A 22,761-nucleotide genomic window follows, 5' to 3' on the forward strand; every position below is an offset into this window, starting at 1 on the left:
GCATGGGTGGGAATCAGCCAGGCCGGTGTGTCCTGAAGCCTCCCAGACCCCACTGGGAGCCTAGGATTCCTCAGGGACTGCCAGATCTTGGCTAACCCAGAATGAGCACAGCCCCTCCCAGCTGCGCACCCTCAGCTGCTCCCTCACCCACTACTGCCCTGAGTGGGGGTCCAGCAGAGGAAGTGACCCCATAGTCCCCGCCACTGAGGCCCTGTGACCTTTGCTGCTGTTTCAGTGGTGGAAGCAGAGTGTGAAAAGAGCTCAGCCACTACCTACTTCTGGTACCGAGAGGCCTTGGACATCTCTGACTCCATCTCGGAGAGTGGGGGCCTCAACTGGAAGATGACCCTGTGCCTTCTCGTGGCCTGGAGCATCGTGGGGATGGCTGTTGTTAAGGGCATCCAGTCCTCGGGGAAGGTGAGTGCTGGGGGGCACCCAGGACCCAAATGGGGAACAGCAGAAAGGCACAGAGGGCACAGGGCAAAGAATTCCAGGCTGCCCCTTACAGGGTCTTCCAGGGGGGTTTGGGCCGTGGATGGCTCTGGATGATGACGCGGGCCCCCAGAGGAGGGCGTGGAAGTATCATTTCTATAGTATTGCTCACCATGGACAGCCCACCCGGAATGGAATAGCTAGAAAGTCATTGCCCTGGACCCCAGCCGCTTCCATGCTCAGATAACTCAGGCCTGCTCTAATGCAAACATTAGAGAAGAGGAAAACTAGAAGTATTGACCCAGGGACATCTATCTAGATTCTAGACCCTCAGGTTCCCAAGAGCAAAAGCCCTGGAAGAACCAGCTTTGAGCAGTTTTTGGTGAAAACCAGCAGCTTGCCATGACTACAGCTAAAGGGCCCTTTGAGCAGGTAGATGCTATAAGTGAAAGGGGCCTTGGAGGTCTCAGGGGGCAGCTCCATAGCAGTCTCTGAGGGGTAGACCAGCCAAGCCCCACACCTCTTCCCAGCATTTCAGATCCCCTTTAAATAAGGGCCCTTTCTTACTTGTCACCTATCAGTATTCATGTGCTGCCAGGGATGGAAAGGACTGGATTAGAGGTCCTGTATCCCAGGCTACTCATTTTACAGATGAGGAAAGTGAGGCCCAGAGAGGGGAAAGCACCTCAGCTAACATCACGCAGCCAGTCAGTCTCAGAGCTGCAGCTAGAACCCTGGCTGTTTGAGGCTTCAGGTTCTTTACTGGATTTGATGAGCAAGGAAGCTAAGCTCTTGAAAGGTAGAGTGACCCCAGCCACTGACCTCTTCTCTTTCCAGAGGCTGAGATAGTAGCTGATGCTTCATGGCACTTCTCAGGTGCTGCCACCCATGAACGCATTTGGTCCACAGCAACGTTATGAGTTAGGGATGATTCCACCTATTTTAGAGATGAGGAGATGGAGGCTCACGGAGGTTAAATGAAATGCCTGAGGTCACATGTTGGTAAATGGTAGAGCCAGGGTTACAAGTCAGGCAGCCTAACACCAGACATGCATTCTCTTAGCCTTTACACCACCCTGCCCAAACAGCCCTCTTCCTTTGTTTCAGTGCAGCAAGCATTTTGTGAGCATCTGTTTTGTGCGAGGCTGTGTACCACGCACACAGGGATATAGACATGTGCGAGAAATGCGGTGCTAGAGAAGAGCACACGATTCATCCTCACAAGGGGCTAGGGACTTCTTCAGATGTCTTCTGCTTGGGAGCCGTGTCTATAACCTCCTGCAGGTCTTCCCTGAAAGGAGCTCTAAGGACAGGGGAGATCCTTAGGAGGCCCACTGCGGGAGTGAGACATGGGAGAATCAGGAGGGGACAGCAAAAGACTCCCTCACCCTCTTGGCAGCCCTCTGGGGTGAGGAGGCTGTTAGCTCAGCCCTGCCAGCTCTGGAAAGGAGAAAAGCAACCCCAGGCACAGCAGCCATGTAGACTCCAGCTTGTCCTGTTCCTGCTTCTGCCTTGGCTCCCTGCCAGATGTGTGGCAGGCTTGGCCCTATGCCCAGGGGTTCCAGGGCTCTGCTTTCTGCTGCCATCAGGGGCAGCTCATGTGCCCCAGATGTGAGCAGGGATGGGGGGTGCCAGCTGCAGGAAGGGCTCTGCCTGATGGGGGGTGCCTGTCCTCTCTGCAGGTGATGTATTTCAGCTCCCTCTTCCCCTACGTGGTGCTGGCCTGCTTCCTGGTCCGGGGGTTGTTGCTGCGAGGGGCAGTTGATGGCATCCTACACATGTTCACTCCCAAGGTAAGGGTTTGGGGCTCCCACATGCTAGGGAACAGCAACAGGCCTACTGGGCCTGGTCAGCTTCATGCAATTTCATGGAATTTAATGCACTCCAAATACCTGCTATATGTTGGGTATTGTGCCAGGCCCTGGAGAGATGCACAGGGAAGGGGGCATGGGCCCTGCCCTCAAGGTTCCAAAGAGAGGCATGTCTTCGATTTGGGTGAAATTAGAAAAGCTTCAGAAAGGTGGTAACAACTGAAAGAGCCTTAGGGAACAGGTAGGATTGCAGTGAACTGCCAAAGGACATTATAATCAAAGGGAACTGCATGAGCAGGGGTGTGGAAAAACACTGGACATGCTTGAGGCAACAGTGGGAAGTCAGGTTGGGCTAGGGCATGAGAGTAGGGAGCTTCATTCATTCATTCATTCATTCATTCATTCATTCATGGATTCATGGGGGCTTTCATTGTGTGGCAGCAGGAACCAAGAAGATGCCTAAGAGAAGAAAGCTCCTGGGAATCTCCCCTTGTATCCAAATCAAAGGAAAGAAGTTGCTATTTTATTAAAGATAATAGACTACATGAGTGGTGATTTTAACCTTAGCAAAGCCGTTCACACTTCCTCTTAATTCTCTCAATAGCCCAGGGAGCAAGATGAGCAGGATCACTGTTCACATTTCATGAAGGGTGCAGCAGAGGCACGGGCATCCTGAAGATGTATATGCAGGTTCCCTAAAGATGGTCTGTCTCCACCCATGGCCTTGCCTGTCTATGACCCTTCAGACCACTGGGCACAACTGGCATGCCTCAGTCCATGGACGAATAAAAGATTTTCAAATGCAGATTGGCATTCCCTTCAAGTTGCCCCAAGCCATGTACACTGGCAACCCCAGCTGGTCAGGCTGAGAGTCCATCTCTAAATGCCAGCTGATCAGTAGCAACCAGCAGGGACCTGGTGAGATTATAGCCCATGGGCACAGGGTCAGAGCTCAGCCAGGCCAGCTTGAATTCTTCAGTGTTCATTGGTGCCACCTTGCACATGTGTGTACACACACACACCCCTTTACACAAACAGTTTGTGCAGGATGACACAGGAAGAAGAACCCAGATCTGATAGGGTTGAAAATCCCCGTAGGCTCCTGATGTTTCAGGTGTAGCACTGGTTAGGGCACATGCCACTCCATAGTCACCAGACAGTGCCTAAATGGTCCCTCAGCGTTCTTGGATATATTATCTGAGGTTTACACATGACCAACTTCAAAGATCCACTTTATGAAGCACTTAATGAATCTCCTGAGGCATGAATGTGAATCCTGAGCCATGTGGCTGGCCGTAGGGTTGTTGTAAACACATGATATCTGACAAAGAAAAAAAAATAACCTGGTTTCTTTGGGAGAAAATAGCCATGAAAAGAAAGCCAACTGTTTGTAACAAATTACAACTGTATCTCTAGAACCATGATCAGTCTAAAATGTTCACTTCAGTTTTCCAGTTCTACTTTACTAAACTTTAGGAGGAAATTATATGCTCTGGTGTTGTTCCTAAGTGTGGAACATCACAAAGGTCTCCAGATGGGCTCCTCAATGGTGTTAAGAGCCACCTGTATGTAACTCTAGGAGCAAGAGGAACAGAGTCATAGGAGCAGCTGCTGGTCTCAACACACACAATACTGCTCCCCACTGGATTCAGACACACTTTAAATTATCTCTTTAATTATGAAATATCTCAGGCGTATAAACACATATCTAATAATATAATAAAAATTCTTAGGAAATAAAATATTACAGATGCCATTAAATTGCCAGTGTAGCTCTCCCTGATCCCATTCCCTTCCCTGCCCAAAGATAGCAACTGTCTTATTCCATTCCTGCTGCTACAACAAAAATTCTTTTTTTTTTTTTTTTTTTTGAGACTGAGTCTGGCTCTGTCGCCCAGGCTGGAGTGCAGTGGCCGGATCTCAGCTCACTGCAAGCTCCGCCTCCCGGGTTTACGCCATTCTCCTGCCTCAGCCTCCGGAGTAGCTGGGACCACAGGCGCCCGCCACCTCGCCCGACTAGTTTTTTTGTATTTTTTAGTAGAGACGGGGTTTCACCGTGTTAGCCAGGATGGTCTCGATCTCCTGACCTTGTGATCCGCCCGTCTCAGCCTCCCAAAGTTCTGGGATTACAGGCTTGAGCCACCGTGCCCGGCTAACAAAAATTCTTTAGACTGGATAATTTATAAACAATTGAAATTTATTGCTCACAGTCCTGGAGGTTGGGAAGTCCAAGATCAAGGCACCTAGCTTCAGTATCTAGTGAGGACTCTGCTTCAAAGATGGCACTTTCTCACTGCATCCTCACATGGCAGAGGTTCAGGGGAACTCACTTGAGCCTCTTTTTATAGGGGCACTAATCCTGTCAGGGCTCCACTGTCATGACCTAATCACCTCCCAAAGACCCCCACCTCTTACTTAATACTATCACACTGAGTATTAGGTTCTGTCATGGGAATTTTGAAGGGATACTAACATTCAGATTATAGCAGCCACTATCCTAAATTTGGGATTTGTCTTGATCATACATTCTTTGAAATTTGTTATACATATATGTGTATCCATAAACAATGTTTAGCATTTCTGCATACTTTTAACCTTTACATAAATGGCATCATATTATATGTATTCTGCAACTTGCTTTTATTTTTGCTTCACATGAGTTTTTAAGATTTACCAATTTTGGTGTATAGCTCTAGTGCATCAGTTTTCATGGATGCATAGATTTTGCTGTAGGACTAAACTGAAATTTGTTTATTCATTCTCTAGTTAATGATCATTTAAATTGTTTCCAGTTTTCACCATTGCTAATAATGTTACAATAAACACTACGCAGGTCTTCATGCGTACATGTTTCTCTACGGTATCTATGTTTAGGAGTGGAATTGCTGTCTCAAAGGGTATGCACATCTTCAGTCTTATTCGATGTTGACTAAATTGCACTCCCAAATGGTTGTATCTGCTATCACTCCCACAAGTTGTACATGAAAATCCAGTTGTTCCACATTTGTCAGTCTTCAATTTTTGCCAATTAGATGGGTGCAAAATGGTTTATGTACACTTTCCCTTCCCTCTCCTCTCCTCTCCTCTCCTCTCCTCTCCTCTCCTCTCCTCTCCTCTCCTCTCCTCTCTCTCCTCTCTCCTCTCCTCTCTCTCCTCCCTTCCCCTCCCCTCCCCTTCCACTTCCTTTCCTTTCTTTTTTGAGGCGGAGTTTTGGTCTTGTAGCCTAGTCTCGAGTGCAATGGCGCGATCTTGGCTCGCCGCAATGTCCGCCTCCCGGGTTCAAGCTATTCTCCTGCCTCAGCCTCCCGAGTAACTGGGATTACAGTCATGTGCCACCACATCTGAGTAATTTTGTATTTTTAGTAGAGACAGGGTTTCTCCATGTTGGTCAGGCTGGTCTTGAACTCCTGACCTCAGGTGATCTGCCCGCCTTGGCCTCCCTAAGTGCTGGGATTACAGGCGTGAGCCACTGCGCCTGACCTTGGGGTGCATCTTTCTAAAACGGTTTCCAGGATGTTCAGGAAACCATGTGAATCCACTTTGGCATTTGCAGAGGCCAGGGTCTTCATGAGACTTTAAAAAATCAAATCCAGGAGCCAGGTGCAGTGGTGTGTGCCTGTAATTTCAGCTACTTGGGAGGCTGAGGTGGAAGGATCCCTTGAATCTAAGAGTTAGATACCAGCCTGAGTAACAGTAGTGAAACTGCATCTCCAAAAAGTAATTAATCCATTAAAAATCAACATAAAAATAAAGTGACTCTCCTGAAGCTACACAGCTGGCAAGAAGCAGGGGAAAACCTGAACTCATGTCCACAGACTCCACATCCCATGCTCTCCAGCTGATAAACTGGCTTCATGAAAATTGGTGGCTGAGAGCCAGGTGGCAAGAGTGGAGGGTTAAATAAAAATGTCCCCTACCTTACAATTTCATCTAAAACCGATCCTTCTTATATTCCTGGGAATGGCTAAAAACAAACCCACATTTTGGGAGATGGGCAGGAGAGGTTTTGCAGGAACAAAAACCCCAGCACACTGCTGCTAATCTGCCTTTCCCCATCTCATACCCCATGATTGAGCTGAGCTGGCTGAGAAGGAAGCTCTGGGGGGCTCCATCCAAGCCCCCTCAGGGAGTCAAGCAAGTGAGGCCAATGGTGATGGCTGGGGTGAGGTTCCTATTTACAAATCTCTCCAAGTCATCTGCAGAAGGATGGGCCAACTCTCAGAAACAAATGCCTGACAGTCTATGTGTGGCAAACTACTGTTGCAGAGCTGTGACTGTTTCAGCACAGAACTGGGGAGATATGAAGGGTCTTAGGAGCCATTTCGAGTTCTTGCCCTAGAATGGTGCTATAAAGTACCAGGTCAATGCCCTAGCTGCCCATGCTGTGCACTGCTCCATTCATATAGACTATAATGTAAATGACATCCCCAAGGGTCATGCTGTCTGGTACCTCTGGCAGAGTCCAAGAGTTTTTGGCCAGGGCATCTCAGAATCCCTGTGGGAGAAGCATTGGCTCTCCATAGATTATGCTTAATGACCTGGAAGGTCTTCCCTTCCATAGAGCCTTCCAACATCGGAAATTATTCAGGCTATCAGATTTGGACTTTGCAGTCCATGTCTTCAAGCAGTTACTGGGTATGATGAATCCAATGTGGCCAGGCTGCCATGATGACCCACTAGCATCATTGATAGGACAGTAACTGGTGGTGACGGCTAATGAACTTCTTGAATTCCTTGGGCAGCTTTTCTCCTGATTACTTTCTTTCCGTGTAGGTAAAAACCCAGGTCAGCATGGAGTACCATGCAATTAAATTAATCATGTGATTTGTTCAATATAAAGTGGTAGACTATGGTAGGATTTTTAACCATCAAAATGTTCAGAGAATGTTTATCAAAATTACAACTGTTCGTGTCTTTCAGCCCAATTTAACTTCTACATATTTGTCCTACAGATGTACTTATACATAAGCAAAATGATTAGTGTACAATGTAATGTAATGACCAACATTGCTCATTACAGCATTTGTTTTAGTGGAAAAATATTGAAAACAACCCAAATAACCACCATTCACCTACTCATTCAACAAAGGTTTATTGAATGCCTGTAACATGCACTGTTCCGAGTCCTAGGATCCAGCAGTGAACAAAGCAGACAGACTTCCTGGTCCTCATGGAGCTTACGTTCCAGTGGAGGGAGACAGATGTTGTCAGATAATATAAGATAAAGAATTGTCATTAACTGTTGATGCCAAGGGGAAAAATAAAGCAGAGAAAGAAGATTTAGGGCATTCGGGGAGAAGAGTTGCACTTATGGACAGTACGGTCAAGGAACGCCTCACTGAGCAGTGACGTGTGAATGAAGACCTGAAGGAGGTCAGGGAGCAGGCTATGTGGATATTTGGAAGTAATGCATTCCATCCCGAACAGAGAGAACAATGAGTGAAAAGGGCTTGAGACTGGCTGTGGCTGGCATATTCAAGGAGGCCAGTGTGGCTTGAACAGGAGGGGGAAGAGGTAGGATATATGGTCAGTGGTAATGTATAGCCAGATCATGAGGGTGCTGTGGTTAAGGTAAGAAGTTTGACATTTACTCTGGTGAAAAGGGAGCCATGGAGAGTTCTGAGCAGAGGAGCAGCATGATCTGGCTTCTGTCTTAGGATGATCATTCTAAGCCTCTTAAATGGCTTCTATAGAAAATCTGAGGGAATAAGGACAGGACAGGGAGACCTGCTAGGAGGTCCTCCGGGTGAGAGATGACTGGGGTGTGAGCCCAGGTGATGGCAATGGGAGTGATGAGAGTTAGTTTAATGGAAGATACGTTTCAGAAGCAGAGTCAACAGGATTTGCTGTTGGATTGGTTGTGAGGTGTAAGAGGAAGAGAGGAGTCAAGGATGACTGTGGCCCTTTATGTGAGCAGTTGGAAGGATGGAATTGACATTTATGGAGATAGGGAAGACAGTGGAGGGAATGGATTCAGTGGGGAACATCAAGAGTACTCTTTCGGACAGGGCAAGCTTAAAATATCTAACAGATCTCCACATGGAGATGCTGAGGAGGCAGTTGGATGTATGGATCTAGAGGTCAGGTGTGAAGGTCTACATTTGGGAGTCTGGGATAACAGAGAGAATTTAAAGCCATAGATTGGTTTCCAAACACCTAGAGAATGAACAAAGACAGAGAAGAGAGCTGAGCACTGGGGCCCTGGTGTTTAGAGGTTGAGGGAGGGATAGCTCTGGGGGGGTTGGTGGGGGGGGGTCGAAAAATAGGAGCAGAGAGAGAGACAGGCAGGCTGACAGACAGACAAACATTCTAGACGCAGAGTGAAGAAAATGTTTTAAGAAAGAGGGAACCATCAGCCGTGTCCAAAGCCGCTGAGAGGTCAGGCGATGAGGTCTGAGAATTGACCAAGGCACTTGGCAACAGAGGGGTCACTGGTGACCTCAACAAGAGCTACTTTGGTGGAGTGCTGAAGACAAATCTAATAACAATGGGTTGAAGGGAAAATGGGAGGTGGGGAATTGAAGGGAAAATGGGAGGTGGGGAATTGGAGACAAGTAATAGATACCAGTTATTCTCAGGAGTTTTGCTTTAGAGGAGCAGAGAAATGAGAAATGGGATGGTAACTGGAGAGGGCCATGGGGTCAAGGGTGTTATTTCACAATTTATATGATAAAAATAATCCGTCATACACCACTGGTGGGAATGTGAAATGGTATAATGGCTTTGGAAAACAAAGCCTAGCAGTTCTTCAAAAGGTTAAACAGGGTTAGCATATGACCCAGCAATTCCACTCCTAGGCACGTATCCAAGGGAACTGAAAGCATGTTCACACAAAAACTTGTACACAAATGTTCATAGCAGCATTGTGCATTATAGCCAAAACGTAGAAACAACCCAATGTCCGTCAACTGATGAATAAATTTTTAAAATGTGGTATATGCATACAATGGGATATTATCCAGCCATAAAAAGGAATGAGGCAGTGATACACATTGCAACATGCAACTCCTGAAAACTTTAAGCTAAATGAAAGAAGCCAAACACAAAAGACCACACACAGTATGATTCCAATGATATGAAATGTCCAGAATAGGTGAATCCATAGAGAAAGAAGGTGGATTAGTGGTTAGTATTGGGCTTGTGGGCGGGTTGGGGGAGACATGCGGAATGACTCTACGTGTTTGAGTTTTCTTTTGGGGGTGATGAGGAGGTTTTAGAAATTGGGTGTGGTAAAAGTTACACAACAGTGTGATTATGCTAAAAACGATTCAATTGTGCACTTAAAATATTCAAAAAAGAGGAGGAAGTTTATGTTATAGGAGAGGAGAAATAAGCAGGAGGGAGAGACTGCAGTGCTCAGCTGGAGGAGTTGGTCTCAACTAGGACCACACATAGTCCCCATAGTAGCAGGAAGGAAAGGCCAGGCTGTGGCACATGGACGCTGGCAGGTAAGATGGTGTGGGGAGGAACTTTCTGCCAATTGTGTCATCTTTTCGCTGTGAAGTAGGAGACAAGGTGATCATTTGAGAGCAGGAAGGGAGGAGGAGGACTTGGAGGGCTAAGGAGGAGTGAGTGTGAAGTAACTGTGTAAGAGATGGGGGAAATGTGTGGGCAGCGGCAGCATGAAGGGCCCCCTGGAGGCTAGGGGTCAGGAGTGTGCAGTGGACTCTCCAGCATGGAGATCGCCAACACTTCTGCAACTCCAAGATGGACAGTTTTTCACATTTGAACATCTCTGAAAGCACGCTGTTTCCAACCATCAGTGAGGTAATTATACAAGCCTGTTTTTTTGTTGTTTTTGTTTTTAGGTGGAGTCTTGCTCTGTTCCCCAGGCTGGAGTGTGCAATGGCGCGATCTAGGCTCACTGCAACCTCTGCCTCCCGGGTTCAAATGATTCTCCTGCCTCAGCCTCCCGAGTAGCTGGGACTATAGGCGCGTGCCACAATGCCTGGCTAATTTTTTGTATTTTTAATAGGGGTTTCACTGTGTTAGCCAGGATGGTTCAACCTCCTGACCTTGTGATCCGCCCGCCTGGGCCTCCCAAAGTGCTGGGATTACAGGTGTGAGCCACCGCACGCGGCCCACAAGCCTGTGTTTTACAATGGATGGTGCTTACTCTGTGCCAGGCACTTCTGTGTGCACTTTGCACATATTAACCCATTTAAACCTCCTAACAACCCTGGAGAGGTCGGTGATCTCATCACCACTTTGCAGATGGGAAAACTGAAGCACAGAAAGGGTGGATAACTGTAGGGAGGAGGCTGTGAGTGGACAAGAGCAGAAGGGGCAGTGTGCCAGGAGCTCTGGGACTCTGTGGGTTCCCAACGTAGCATGTTGAGGAAGTGCCAAGGCTGGGAGCAAGGACAGTGGCCCCGGGAGCGTGGAGAGCTCCATGACAACCCTGGTGTGGATGGCAGGGAAAAAAAGGAACACACCCACACATATTCATGTGTGTGTATGTATATGTGCATGTAATGTATGTGTGAGTGTATACTGCTGGTATATGCATAAAATATCACGGGGGGTACACAGGAAACTGACATCATGTGTACATCTGGAGGAGAAGAACCAGGTGTTACAGGATACAGGGATGAGGAAAAGGAGACCAAGGGATCTGGGGTGTGCATCAACTCCTAGAGAAGAGAAGTGGGATCTCTGCAAGTTCTAAAGGCCCAGGGGTGGAGGTTAGGGGTGGAGCTTCTTGACTCTCACAGTTAGAGAGAGGGCTTCTCAGCAGGATGATGAAGGAGGCCCAGCCTCATGACCAGAGCATGGGCTCTGGAGCCAGACAATCTGGTTCAGACTCTAGCTCATCACTCAGCAGTTGTTGGGCAAGTTCCTTTGCCCTCAGGGCCTCAGTTTCCGCAAAGGCAAGATGGGGTGGACAGTGGCACCTCCCCAACAGGGTTGTTGGGAAAGTGCTTAGGACTGCTCCTGGCAAGTGGAGAGCATGTGGTAAATGTTAGCTATTATTATCCTCGTCCCTTATGAAGGTGACACTGTTCTTGGGCAGCAGGAGTCTGGTGCTCCAGTGCCATCTGGTGCCTCGTGGCCCTGGCTGGCTCCACACCAGCAGGTGCACAGCAGTGCTGAGAAGCAAGGGCGTGTGCTCCTGTCACACATGCGCTCAGGCTAGGGCTCAGCAGCTGCTTGTGGATTCAAAAGCATCATCATGCCCGTGAGTCAAACCCCTTGATACACTTTGTTTCCCTGCGTGAGGAAGTAGTTCAGCCATCGTGCTGAAGAAATGGCAGGAAGCTGTTCCTGTTTTAGAGCAGACACCCCGAGGAGGGGGTGAGCCCTCTTTTCTGAGGGAAAAGCCCATTGCCCATCCTCCTCTTGCAGTCACATCCTGATGCCTGGAAGGGGGGCGGGGTTTTCTGAGTCTGGCCAAGGGTTCATCCTCTGTTGTTGCTTGTTAGAGATCATGCACCATCACCCCAGGAATCCTGGAAAGAGCCCCTTAAATTCATTATGTACTGAAGGTGCCAGGCTCAATTTATCCCCAGATTAGCGCTGGGCATCTGCGGTCATCTCCATCAGCAAGAGTACCCCTCCAAGCTGCAGGCTGGAAGGGAGGACCACCTGCACCAGGCACTTTTCTCCTCAAAGGTCAAGTTCACCCTCAGATGCTTTCCTGGGCCCTATCAATGTCAGATTTGGTTCCATCAGTTTGCTGGGTGATGTGTATGTGGGTGATGGGTATTCATTATACTATCTTCTCTACTTTTGTACATTTTATAATAAATATTCCGTAATTTTTTAGTGGAAAAAGAGCAGTCTTAACAAACAAACAAATTTTTGTTCTATCCAAAGTTGTTGAATATTCCATCCTCTAAGAATTCTCCAAGCTATATAGGGCCGGCTCTGATCTGCAGTTTGGCACTGTGGTATCCTCCCAGGAGTGGCTGCCTCCATTTATGAAATTTGGCCCTGAACTGTGACTAGGCTGAGGAATTGATTCACATCTTCATTTATCCTAAACCTTATAGGTTTAGGGAGTGATGGAAATCCTAATGATGGTATGAATTTGAGTTTCACAGGTAGTCTGGACCTTTTTGTAAAAATGATTGACGTAGATGAAAAAGGAAATAATTACCAAAAAAAAAAAAAAAAAAAAAAAAAACCAGAAAAAAGAAAGAAAGAGAAGAGGAAAGGATAACAAAATGAAGCCAGTGTTAAAATAGCCATGTTTTAGAAAGTAGAAGTTTGAAGTCCTAAGATCATCCTCTTGTTCTAGAAAACAGCGTCTTAGCCCAAAAGGCTGGTACGACTTTGCAGCCCCTTGTCTGGTCCCTCCTGCTCAGCTCACAACTCATAGAAAAAGGTCAGCTTTTGTCCAGTCTCTCTCTCTTGTGCTCCTGACTCTTTCCTTCTCTGCCACGTGCCAGGCACTATTCATACAAACAGGAGAGGAGATGGGCACCACCCCTAAGCACAAAGTGGTGAAAGGAAGACTAGACACATAAAACTATGATGCGGGTATTGACAAGAGCTGTGAGCTCAAGGACCAGAGGCAATCAGGAAAAGCTTTAAAGAAGAGATGATATTCATGCTGGGTTTTGAGAAATATGTAGGAATTTACCAGAAACTGAGTAGGAGGAAAGGAATTTCAGGAAACAATTACAGCCTAGGCAAAGGCCAGAGGTGTGAAAGACTACGGTGCTTTTGAAGAGGAGTAAGTCACCTGCATTTAGAATGTTCAGAATATAAAGGAATGGAAAAAGATTTTCTAGAAGACAGTGGGGAACCATCAAAGATTTTTCAGCATGCAAGCGACATGACCAGAGCTGTGTTCATCTTGTTAAAACACACACACACACACACACACACACACACTTCAGCTGGATTAAATTTAAAAGTTTAATTGAACAATGAACGATTCGTGAATCGGGCAGCCTTCTGAGCCAGAGTAGGCTCAGAAACTCCAGTGCAGTCATGTGATGGAAGAAGACTTAAGGACAGAAAAAGGAAAGTGACTTATGGAAAACGGAAGTGAGGTACAGAAACAGCTGGATTGATCACAGCTCGGCGTTTGCCTTATTTGAAGTCGGTTCGAACAGTTGGCCACATTTGATTGGCCAGAACTCAGTGATTGGCACAAGAGTAGGCTACAGTCTGTTTACACCTCCACTTGTTATAGTTTATGATATACAGAGAAACCTTTAGGCCAAACTTAAAATATGTAAGGAGGCAGCTTTCGGCTAAACTTGATTTAATCATCTCAACATACCTTCTCTTAGAAAATTTCATAATTCTTCCTAGTTAGAACTCACCAAACTGCTCAGAGCCACGAGGTCCTGGTTTCTAGCCTAGGAGAAGCCCAGGCTCCAGCAGATTGCAATAGGGCTGCTGTGATTGACATTTGTGAATACCAGAGACGGCCAGCCAGCATGCCTTCCAGGCATAAGTCACCCTTATGCCCATTTCTGGAGTATGCTTGAAAAATTATTTTTCAAAAACTCACCCAAGCGATGGGAATTAACACAAGTCCTTTCCCAGTGGAACTATGATTATTTTCTTCTCCTTTTCTATTCTCCAAATTTCTACTAGGCACAGTGCAGGCCCCCATTTCCTTATCCACAATACCAAAATCCAAAGAGCCCTGAAAAACAAAAGTTGGTTTGGTTTGGTTTTGATCCTCCAGAACTCACTTGGAAGCAAAGTGACCTGCACAGATGTGAGGCTATTTATAGTCTTTATGGATTCACTTGGTGTGAATATTCATATTTTGCTGCAGAAATACTAACGTGTTTGATGACAGGGTGCTGCCCCAGACCCCGCTGGGGGTGTTATGTAATTACGTAGCATATGCATCACATTACCTCTCTAAAATTAAATTAGAAACAAAAGCTTGCATTCCAAAACCAGTCAGCCCCCAGGGCTTTTAGATAAGGAACCGTGGGCCTGTATTACTTTTGTAAAGAAGGTAACATTTCATCTTACTTTAAAAACCAGACATCCGCCTATGCAAGGGGGTGCGCCCCCAGCAGTACAGGACAGCCCTGCCCTGTTTCTCTGGTCACCTGCTCTCGCATGGCTCTCGCATGCTCTGCTGTGGCTATTCTAAACCCTTCCAATCCTCCACACCCTCTGACCTTCCTTCCGGCATACTCATCCCTAGCAGATGATTTTGCCTCCTGCTTTACAGGGAAAACAGAAGCTGCCAAGAAACTCCCTCAGACGACAGAGACAGAAACCGACCATAAAACCTGCCTGCAGCTGCCCCATCCTGTCCTCCCTCCCTCCTCTCTCAAATGAGTAGCCCAAGGGTGGTCCTATAGAGGACAGCTTCCCCCAACCCCGCCCCACCCAGCATCCCTACCCTCCAGCTTTTCAAGACACTCCATTGAAAGCAAAAACAAAAACGAAATCAAAACATACGAAAACACAACCCTTTGTGGATTTCGTAGCCGCCTTCTGATACTGTTCTTCTGCTCCTGATCCGAGGCTTGCTTCTCCGAGGACCTGCTTATCCACATTGCCTCCATTTCCTCCCCTCTACCTCTCTCCTTTCTTCACTTCCCCTGGCTTCTCACCAGGGAGCAACTCCGAGGAAGCCCCTGCAGCCTCCTGTGCCGACTCCCTCAGGGTCTGTCACTGGCAGCGCTGACCCTTCCTCCTCCGTGCTCTGGGTTTTCTTCTTGCCTCTGCTACTTCTTCTCTGACTCCCTTTCAGGAGACTCTCCCTCTTCCCTGCATTCAGTGTTGGAGATAGGAGCAGGCTCTCGCTTCTTATCCCTCTGTAACTATATAGCCGCAGCCTCAGCTCCTGCCGGCACACCTGCTACTCAGAAAGTCTATCTCCAGCTTGCCTCTCTCTGACTCCAGGTTCATCTGTCCAGCGGACCACTTAGCATTTCGTTTTAGATGTCTTAAAGACACATTCAGCTCAACCTTTCTACAACTAATGTCTTGATCCTCCCTGCCCAACACCATCAACCTGTTCCTCTCCCACTGTCCCCATCTCCACCTGCTCAAGTATGCAGGCCGGAGACATGGCCCTCATCTCAGCCTCTCCCTCTCCAGCATCTCCCATCTCCAGTCCATCCCGAAGGTCTCCTTGGTTTGTCCTGCGAAGATCTCTCCATTGGCACCACCCGGCCCCTTAGCAAAGCCACTGTCCCCTCCAGCCTGGACCCCAGAAGCTGCTTCCTTGAAGGTCTGCTGCATCCACTTACTTCTTTTGGAAATGCACATGATTGTGTCGCCACTTCTTTAAATCCCTTGGTGGCTTCTCGGGTTACATGCTTTCTTAGGGTAAAGACAAGATCTGTACAGGCCTTTGATCTAACTTCTCTCCTCTCCCAGCCCCACCTGTGCTGCCCCCACCTCGCCCTCACTGCTTCAGCCACCCTGGCACCTTCCATTCTCTTTTACACACCATCCTCTGTCCCATCTCAGGACCTCTGTCTACGCTTCTTCCCGGATGCTCTACCCTCCCCTCATGGCCTCGCTTTCATCAGCTTTCAAATGTCAGCTTGAGGACCTCTTCCTCTGGGAAGCCTTGCCTGGCCTCCCAACTTGTCCAAATCCCCTTCTTATGGGCTCTCGGAGCACTGGGTGCCCAGCCTTCACAGCCGTTGTCACATTTGCAATTTAGCATTTGTTCGTGGGATCATTTGACCAATGTGTCTCTCTCCAACTAGAGTGTAAACTCGGAGAGCCTGCTTGCCTCTGTTCCCCATGGTCTCTGCATTGCCTGGCACCAGGCCTGGCCCACAGCAGGTGCTCAGAGATGGCGGCAGGTGGGCCCTGTGTCCTGGATGTTATTTAGGGCTGTGATATTAAAGACGGCTAAAGTCCAGATGGACCCTAAAGTCCAACACCTCACTGTTCAGATGTGGACTTACCCACAGGTACTCAGAAGGGGGGTGCCAGGACCCACACAGGGCTTGTCACCACAGGGAAGTGAACTCTCTAATTGGCTCCTTACCTCCTTAGTCTATCTGGAGTGAGGTCACTTAGGTTCACCTCAGCAGCACAGGTTGCAGGGGAAAATGCTTTAAAGAGTATAAGTGATAGGCAAACTGAGTCAGGAGTTGGTGCTGGGGTCGGGGGTGGGGGCCTGGCCCAGAATATCTATATTTTAGTAACCACTCTGCCCCGACTAACCAGCTCCATTACCTTGAGCAAGCAATTTCATCTTTGGGGTCTCAGTTTACCCTTTAAAAATGTGAATAGTAATCCTTGCTTCCTGCACCCCCGCAAAACACAAAACACCCTGTCCTGACTAGGCCAGCATTATTCTGTTAGGATTGAGTGCCACTATGTACAGGCATTACTTGTTGCTATACATTTGATCCTCACATTCACTCAGAGCCTCTATTACTATTCCCTTTTTTCAGATGAGTAAACTGAGGCTCATAACACAGTCACTGCCACTTACTGAAGGCTTCATAGCCATTTAAACATGGGAGTCAGGATTTGGATCTGGATCTGTCTGAGACTCTAAAGCTCCATGCTGGGTCCAAGGCTTGGTCCCTGCCCCAAGGAACAAACAGTAAAAGGAAAATGGGTTGGAAATTGCTCCATGCCATCCAAATGCTGTTGCAGTTCAGGCTCCCGTCAGGTGTGAGGGCAGATGGAGGCTTAGGCGGGGGCCCTTTCTCCAGGAATTGTCTAGGCTCTGTGCTTCCGCTTGGGTGGTGGTGGGGAGAAGCAGGTGGTTTGTTTTTTTCTTCCATGAGGTAGAGGAGTTTGAGGTGGAGAAGGCATCATGGACATTCTGGTATCCTCAGTTTCCTTGTGCTGCTGTGCAAGCTATTCACTGCAGGACTCTAGGAGGCATCGGTCACAGCGTAGTCTAAGTGAATGGCACTCTCTAGAGCTGTGCACTACATGACCGTATGTGATGGCCTTGATGATGTTCCTTAGTATGATGGCTGCATGGTAAGCCATGGTAGCAGTTAAATTACTGTGGAAGCACTCGGCATGTATGTTGTCTTACCAGGGCTTCACAATCATCCTCTGAAGTTGATACTCTTGTGATCTGTATATTGGGGAAACTGAGGCTCAGAGGAGTTAGGGAAATTGCCCAAGTTCACACAGCTTCTTACCACTATGGGCTGCTGCCTCTGAACCCTGTTGAGGCTGAGAAAGGGGGTGTGCATGTGAGAAAGGGGGTGTGCACATGAATAAAACCATCTTCTCTGTGTCTCTTTTCTTCCTCCTGCCTTGGTCCTCTGCCACAGCTGGACAAGATGCTGGACCCCCAGGTGTGGCGGGAGGCAGCCACCCAGGTCTTCTTTGCCTTGGGCCTGGGCTTTGGTGGTGTAATTGCCTTCTCCAGCTACAACAAGCAGGACAACAACTGCCACTTCGATGCCGCCCTGGTGTCCTTCATCAACTTCTTCACGTCAGTGTTGGCCACCCTCGTGGTGTTTGCTGTGCTGGGCTTCAAGGCCAACATCATGAATGAGAAGTGTGTGGTCGAGTAGGTGGCATCTCTCCTCCTGTCCCTCCTCCTCCCTGTCTACCTTACTTGGGAGTAGGGGGCGGGTGTGTGCATGGGGAGAGAGGTCCCCTCCACTCAGGCTGAGGAATGGAGCTCAGAGGAGCATTCTGTCCCCACCAGCTCTGGGCCACAAGGACAAGCTCAGAAATGCCTCTGTCAGTGGCCCATGAGGGTCCCACCTGGGTGCCTGGGAGGAGCCTCCAGGATCTCACCCATTGCCCATCCCTTCCTTCTTACCTGGCTCCCTCGGTTTTGTACTGCAGGAATGCTGAGAAAATCCTAGGGTACCTCAACTCCAATGTCCTGAGCCGGGACCTCATCCCACCCCACGTCAACTTCTCCCACCTGACCACAAAGGACTACATGGAGATGTACAATGTCATCATGACCGTGAAGGAAGACCAGTTCTCAGCCCTGGGCCTTGACCCCTGCCTTCTGGAGGACGAGCTAGACAAGGTGCGGGGATAGGCTGCCCTTCCCAGGACAGGCAGGAACCCAGAGAGCAGCTGTCGCTGGCTGGAGCTTGGGCTCAGGCCTCAGGATGCTGACAGGTAGTCATTAGTTTACTTAGTAAGCAAGGATCTGCTATGTGTCCAGAGAGAGTGAAAGGGAAGAAAGGTATTGGCCAAAGTCCCTGCCCAGAGGTAGGCTTGAGCCTAGACAAAGAGTAGGGCAGACACACACCTCTCAGAAGTCACAGTAAGTGTATGGGATGATGTTTCCATTTACTGAGTGGGCTTCTCGTGCACCATCACTGCCATAGGTAATGCACTCAGAACAGTGCCTTGACTTGGTATGCATCAAAGAAGTGTTGAAGTTAGTGTTTGTCCGTTGCTATCTATCTCCTTTGATGCTCAAGGCAGTTCTATGAATTGAGTATTCATATTGTTCCCTACCTTACAGATGAGTAGCCTATGAGGTGGGGGCTTGATCAAGGTCTCACAACTAGTAAGTGAGCGAGGCAGGGTTCAAATCCAGTTAGTTGGGTCCAGAGCCCATGCTCAGAACCACCCCTTCATGCTTCTAGCCCTCACCCCACTGTCCCCATTCCAATCTCACTGCCACGATGATACTTAGACTTTAGGGTGGTGCTGGGGGTGCTGACTCCTCCTTAATGCTCAGGCCCAAGTTAGGACACCTTGCTTCTATTTATACTTACATAGCTGGACACTTTCAAAATGACTGTTCTCTTAGAAGGGGTAACAGGAAAGGGACATACCCACAGCGTCTTCGGAACCAGGCTGGAGCCAAGGCTTACATGGGGCAGAGCCAGCTCCTGTCAGCCTGGGTCAACCCTGTCCTTCATGGGACCAGGGAAGAGGGTGCTTTCCCTGGGCTCCATGTTAAAAGTCAGCTCCATTGGACTGGCACCGTCCTAATGCTATGGGAGCTGCATCCTGCACCCTGACCCCTTCCTCGGGGATCAAGAGCAAGAGAGCCCAATCTCGGGTCCCCTGCCCTGGTTTCTTCCCCAGGTGACTGGCAGCATAAAGGACCTCCCCTTTTCACGTTCTCTAAAACCCTGCCCAGTTCTCATGGGCATGGCCTGGTTCTCTGAATAAAACTAAATTTATAGCAGTGTTTTCATAAAATACAACTCCGATAGCATTCAAATGACAAGAATTATACACTCACTTAGTGGGGAAGAAATGTTCCCTTATAATCACTGAATATTACAGGGCAATGTATAAGTGACAGGGGGCAGTGTGTGTCACCTGAGCCACAAGCATGGCCCAGTCATTAAAGCGGTGATTCTCTACCTTGGCTACCCATTAGAGTTCCTGGGTTTTATTTGTTTTTGCTTTTTTAAAAAAAAACAAAAAAAAACCACAAAAAAACAAGTCCGACACGCAGCTTCACCCCAGACCAGTCTAGTCATTGTCCCTGGGGTGAAACCCAGGTGTCGGTGTTTTTAAAGGCTCCAGCGTGCCTCCATTGAGAGGCGAGGCTGAGACCACTGCATGAAGATCTGCAGTTCCAAAGTTCTGAGCTGGGAGCGGCCACAGTGTGGCTGGAGCAATCAGGAAAGACATCTTAGAGGAGGGGGGTCCTGAGCTGATGTATTTCTAAACATGAGCATCTTCATCTGAATCACCTAAGCTTCTGGTACAACCTGTAGATTCTAGGCCCCATAGGTGAACTCTCAAGTTGGTGTTTTTGAGCTACCTCTAGGGGATTCCAATGCCTGCTAAAGTTCGAGACCCACTGGCCAAAATCAACAGGATTTAGGTGGAGGTGGGAACCCCTGTGAAAGAGGGAATAGTTATTCCAAAAGTTCGAAGGGCAGAGGAAAGGCAGCAGCCGTCTGCCCGGGGAGGGGTGACCTCACAGGTCCTGCTTTCCACCCCGCCTTCAGTCCGTGCAGGGCACAGGCCTGGCCTTCATCGCCTTCACTGAGGCCATGACGCACTTCCCCGCCTCCCCATTCTGGTCCGTCATGTTCTTCCTGATGCTCATCAACCTGGGCCTCGGCAGCATGATCGGGACCATGGCGGGCATCACCACGCCCATCATCGACACCTTCAAGGTACCCAAGGAGATGTTCACAGGTAACTCCTCCCTGCCCCCATGCCCGGGCTCTGCAGGCTGCCCTTGTGGACAGCAATCCCGTTCTGGCTTCTGACTGGGTCCTTCATGACCCCACACCCAGAAGGCTCCACCCCGCACTGGGACACAGCTGGAGCCTGGCTGTGCCGCTCAGTGACGAGCACTCAAGCCAGGAAGAGAAAGCTACTTGGAAATGTGGAGCAAACATGAGCTGGGAGGCCTGCACCTAGGCCCCTTTGTTGGTTCACTTACCCCTCTCCCCAAGGGTCTGCTGAGTCATCTCAGGCAGGGGTGCTGAGTCGTCTTGGGCAGGGGCGCTCACTGGCCTTGCGCCCTATTCCATCTTTGTCACTCTGGTCCCGGGTTGTGTCCACAGTTCCCTTCGGGGTCTGCTGAGTTGATCTAGGGCCCATACAGGGATACCTCTCACCTGCATCCCTAGAGCGGGTATCTTTCTGTTCTCAAATGGGGAAACCGAGGTGGAGAAAAAAGACTGGGAACAATCAGATGAATCATTTAAGTTAAATGCAGCAATTAAGTAGAGCACCTGCCGCCAGGCACTGTGCTGGGGCAGAGGCATGGGATGAAAGTTAGACACAACGCCTTCCTCAGTTGCTCCCCGACTAGTAGAGCGGGGCTCAGAACCTGAGCATCTGGATCCCTCGTGCAGGACTGGGCCTGCTGGCAGGAGGGCTGCAGGCATGCGTGGGGGAGGGATGTGATGGGAGGGGCCTGGGTGCCCCAAGACCCCCAGGGCCCCACCCACCCTGCACCTTTGCCCCCACACCGGCCTCCCGGCTCTCTGTAGTGGGCTGCTGTGTCTTTGCATTCTTCGTGGGGCTGTTGTTCGTCCAGCGCTCCGGAAACTACTTTGTCACCATGTTCGATGACTACTCGGCCACCCTGCCACTCACTCTCATCGTCATCCTTGAGAACATCGCTGTGGCCTGGATTTATGGAACCAAGAAGTAAGGGGGACATGGGGGAAATGTGGGACGGGAGGAGGGGTCTGTCCTGTGATGACTCCCTGGAGAGGCAGATTATAGAATCACAATGGCAGAGCTGAAAGTGCCCTTACAAGTCATTTAGGGAAATCGAGGCATAGTGCAAGGACGTGGCTGCCTAAGGCCACTTGTCCAGGGAGAAACAGAGCCAGTCTGAGGACTGGGTGTCCTGGGTGCAGGTCCTGGCATCATCCTTAAATTACCATAGCACCTTTCCTGGGTACCAACTCTTCAGAATTCTGTTAAGTTTTTATGAAGGGCTTAGTGGGTCTACAATAGGCCCTTGCCCTTGGAGAACGTGTAGACTTCAGCAGCCTGTTCACAGTTGTAAGGGCCTAGATAGGGGTATGAGATGAGGTGTGGTTTTGGCCCCAAGTCTGGGGTCGTGCAGAGTAAGAGGATTCAGCCCCAAGAAAGGATTGGGTCTCACAGCCTAAACCTAGGGCAGTCGTACGCTTACTGTAAGCTCTTGGCCTCATCCCTCATGTTAGGGTAAATACGTGTTCCCAGGAGTTCTAGAACTACGTCTCTCTGACTCACTTAGCATCGACCGTGACCACATTGTCCTTGTCCTTGGCAAGACCCACCTCCACTAACCCTCTCGGTCTGACCCTCCCTGATGCCTGGACCCGGTTGGGCAGTGGGGCTCTTTCACAGGGGCCGTCTGCTTCCTGGGAGAGCACAGGAGGGGACAGGGAGTCGGGGAAAGGACACTCCTCTGCTTCCACCTGCTGTGGGCCAGGGCTGTAAGACACTGCCACAAGGGACTCTGGCTGATTTTTGTGTCCCGGACTCCTTCGGCAGTCTGGTGATGTCCCTGTACTCCTTCTGTTATTTTAAATGCATAAGATAAAATGTGTAGGATTATATAAGAAACTAATAATATTGAAAAATAGCGAAATATTGTTTAAAATCTGTGATATAGTAATTATGAGCACTTTATTTTTAATGCATTGTTACAAGATCTAGCTATAGATCTAATAACAATAGTAACTTTGAAGTAGTGACGAAAATCGACAATGACGCTATCTTCAATAGCTGGGATGTAATATGAAAATATCTGTAATCTATTGGCGACAGTCACGGGTATTGTTAATACTACTGTGGTTGCTTGCATTCATAATATAATAGAAAGTAATGCAATATTTCAGTTAGGGGTTACTGAGGTAAAGATGATTCTTTTGTATGCCATTCAAGCCTGCTGGCCGTCGGAATTCTGCTCACCCCTTGGTGAGAAACCTTTGAAAGTCAGGGCAGCTCTCTACCTTTGGACTCTAGAGAAGTGCACTTCTATGCTTTTCCAGCAGGGGGAGCCTTCAGCCAGGCCAGTGTGAAAGGGCTAGGCACTCCTGAACACACAAGCTGTCTATACATAAAACAGACGTGCACCTGCCCAGGGTGTGTCTGCTGGGCCCTATCATATCTCTGGATGGGGTGTGATGTGACGGAATCAGAGGAGGTTAGAGGAGGACAGTAGAGCCTTCCCAGGGGCCAGGCAGACCACACACAA

The 22,761-nt window shown here is 48.8% G+C and overlaps 1 protein-coding gene across 3 annotated transcripts in view; it reads left to right on the forward strand.

Moving 5' to 3' along the window:
• SLC6A17 (solute carrier family 6 member 17) overlaps positions 1-22,761 on the forward strand; it is a 51,846-nt gene that overhangs the window by 24,232 nt on the left and 4,853 nt on the right. For all 3 annotated transcript variants that reach the window (XM_050745818.1, XM_050745837.1, XM_050745827.1), the window contains exons 5-10: positions 236-417; positions 2,115-2,225; positions 17,438-17,679; positions 17,964-18,156; positions 20,057-20,249; positions 21,056-21,215. In XM_050745818.1, coding sequence (XP_050601775.1) covers positions 236-417; positions 2,115-2,225; positions 17,438-17,679; positions 17,964-18,156; positions 20,057-20,249; positions 21,056-21,215 — 1,081 coding nt within the window. The remainder of the gene's footprint in view (positions 1-235; positions 418-2,114; positions 2,226-17,437; positions 17,680-17,963; positions 18,157-20,056; positions 20,250-21,055; positions 21,216-22,761) is intronic.

The sequence above is a fragment of the Macaca thibetana genome, chromosome 1 (genome assembly GCF_024542745.1).
Source record: "Macaca thibetana thibetana isolate TM-01 chromosome 1, ASM2454274v1, whole genome shotgun sequence".
NCBI classification, from domain to species: Eukaryota; Metazoa; Chordata; class Mammalia; order Primates; family Cercopithecidae; genus Macaca; species Macaca thibetana.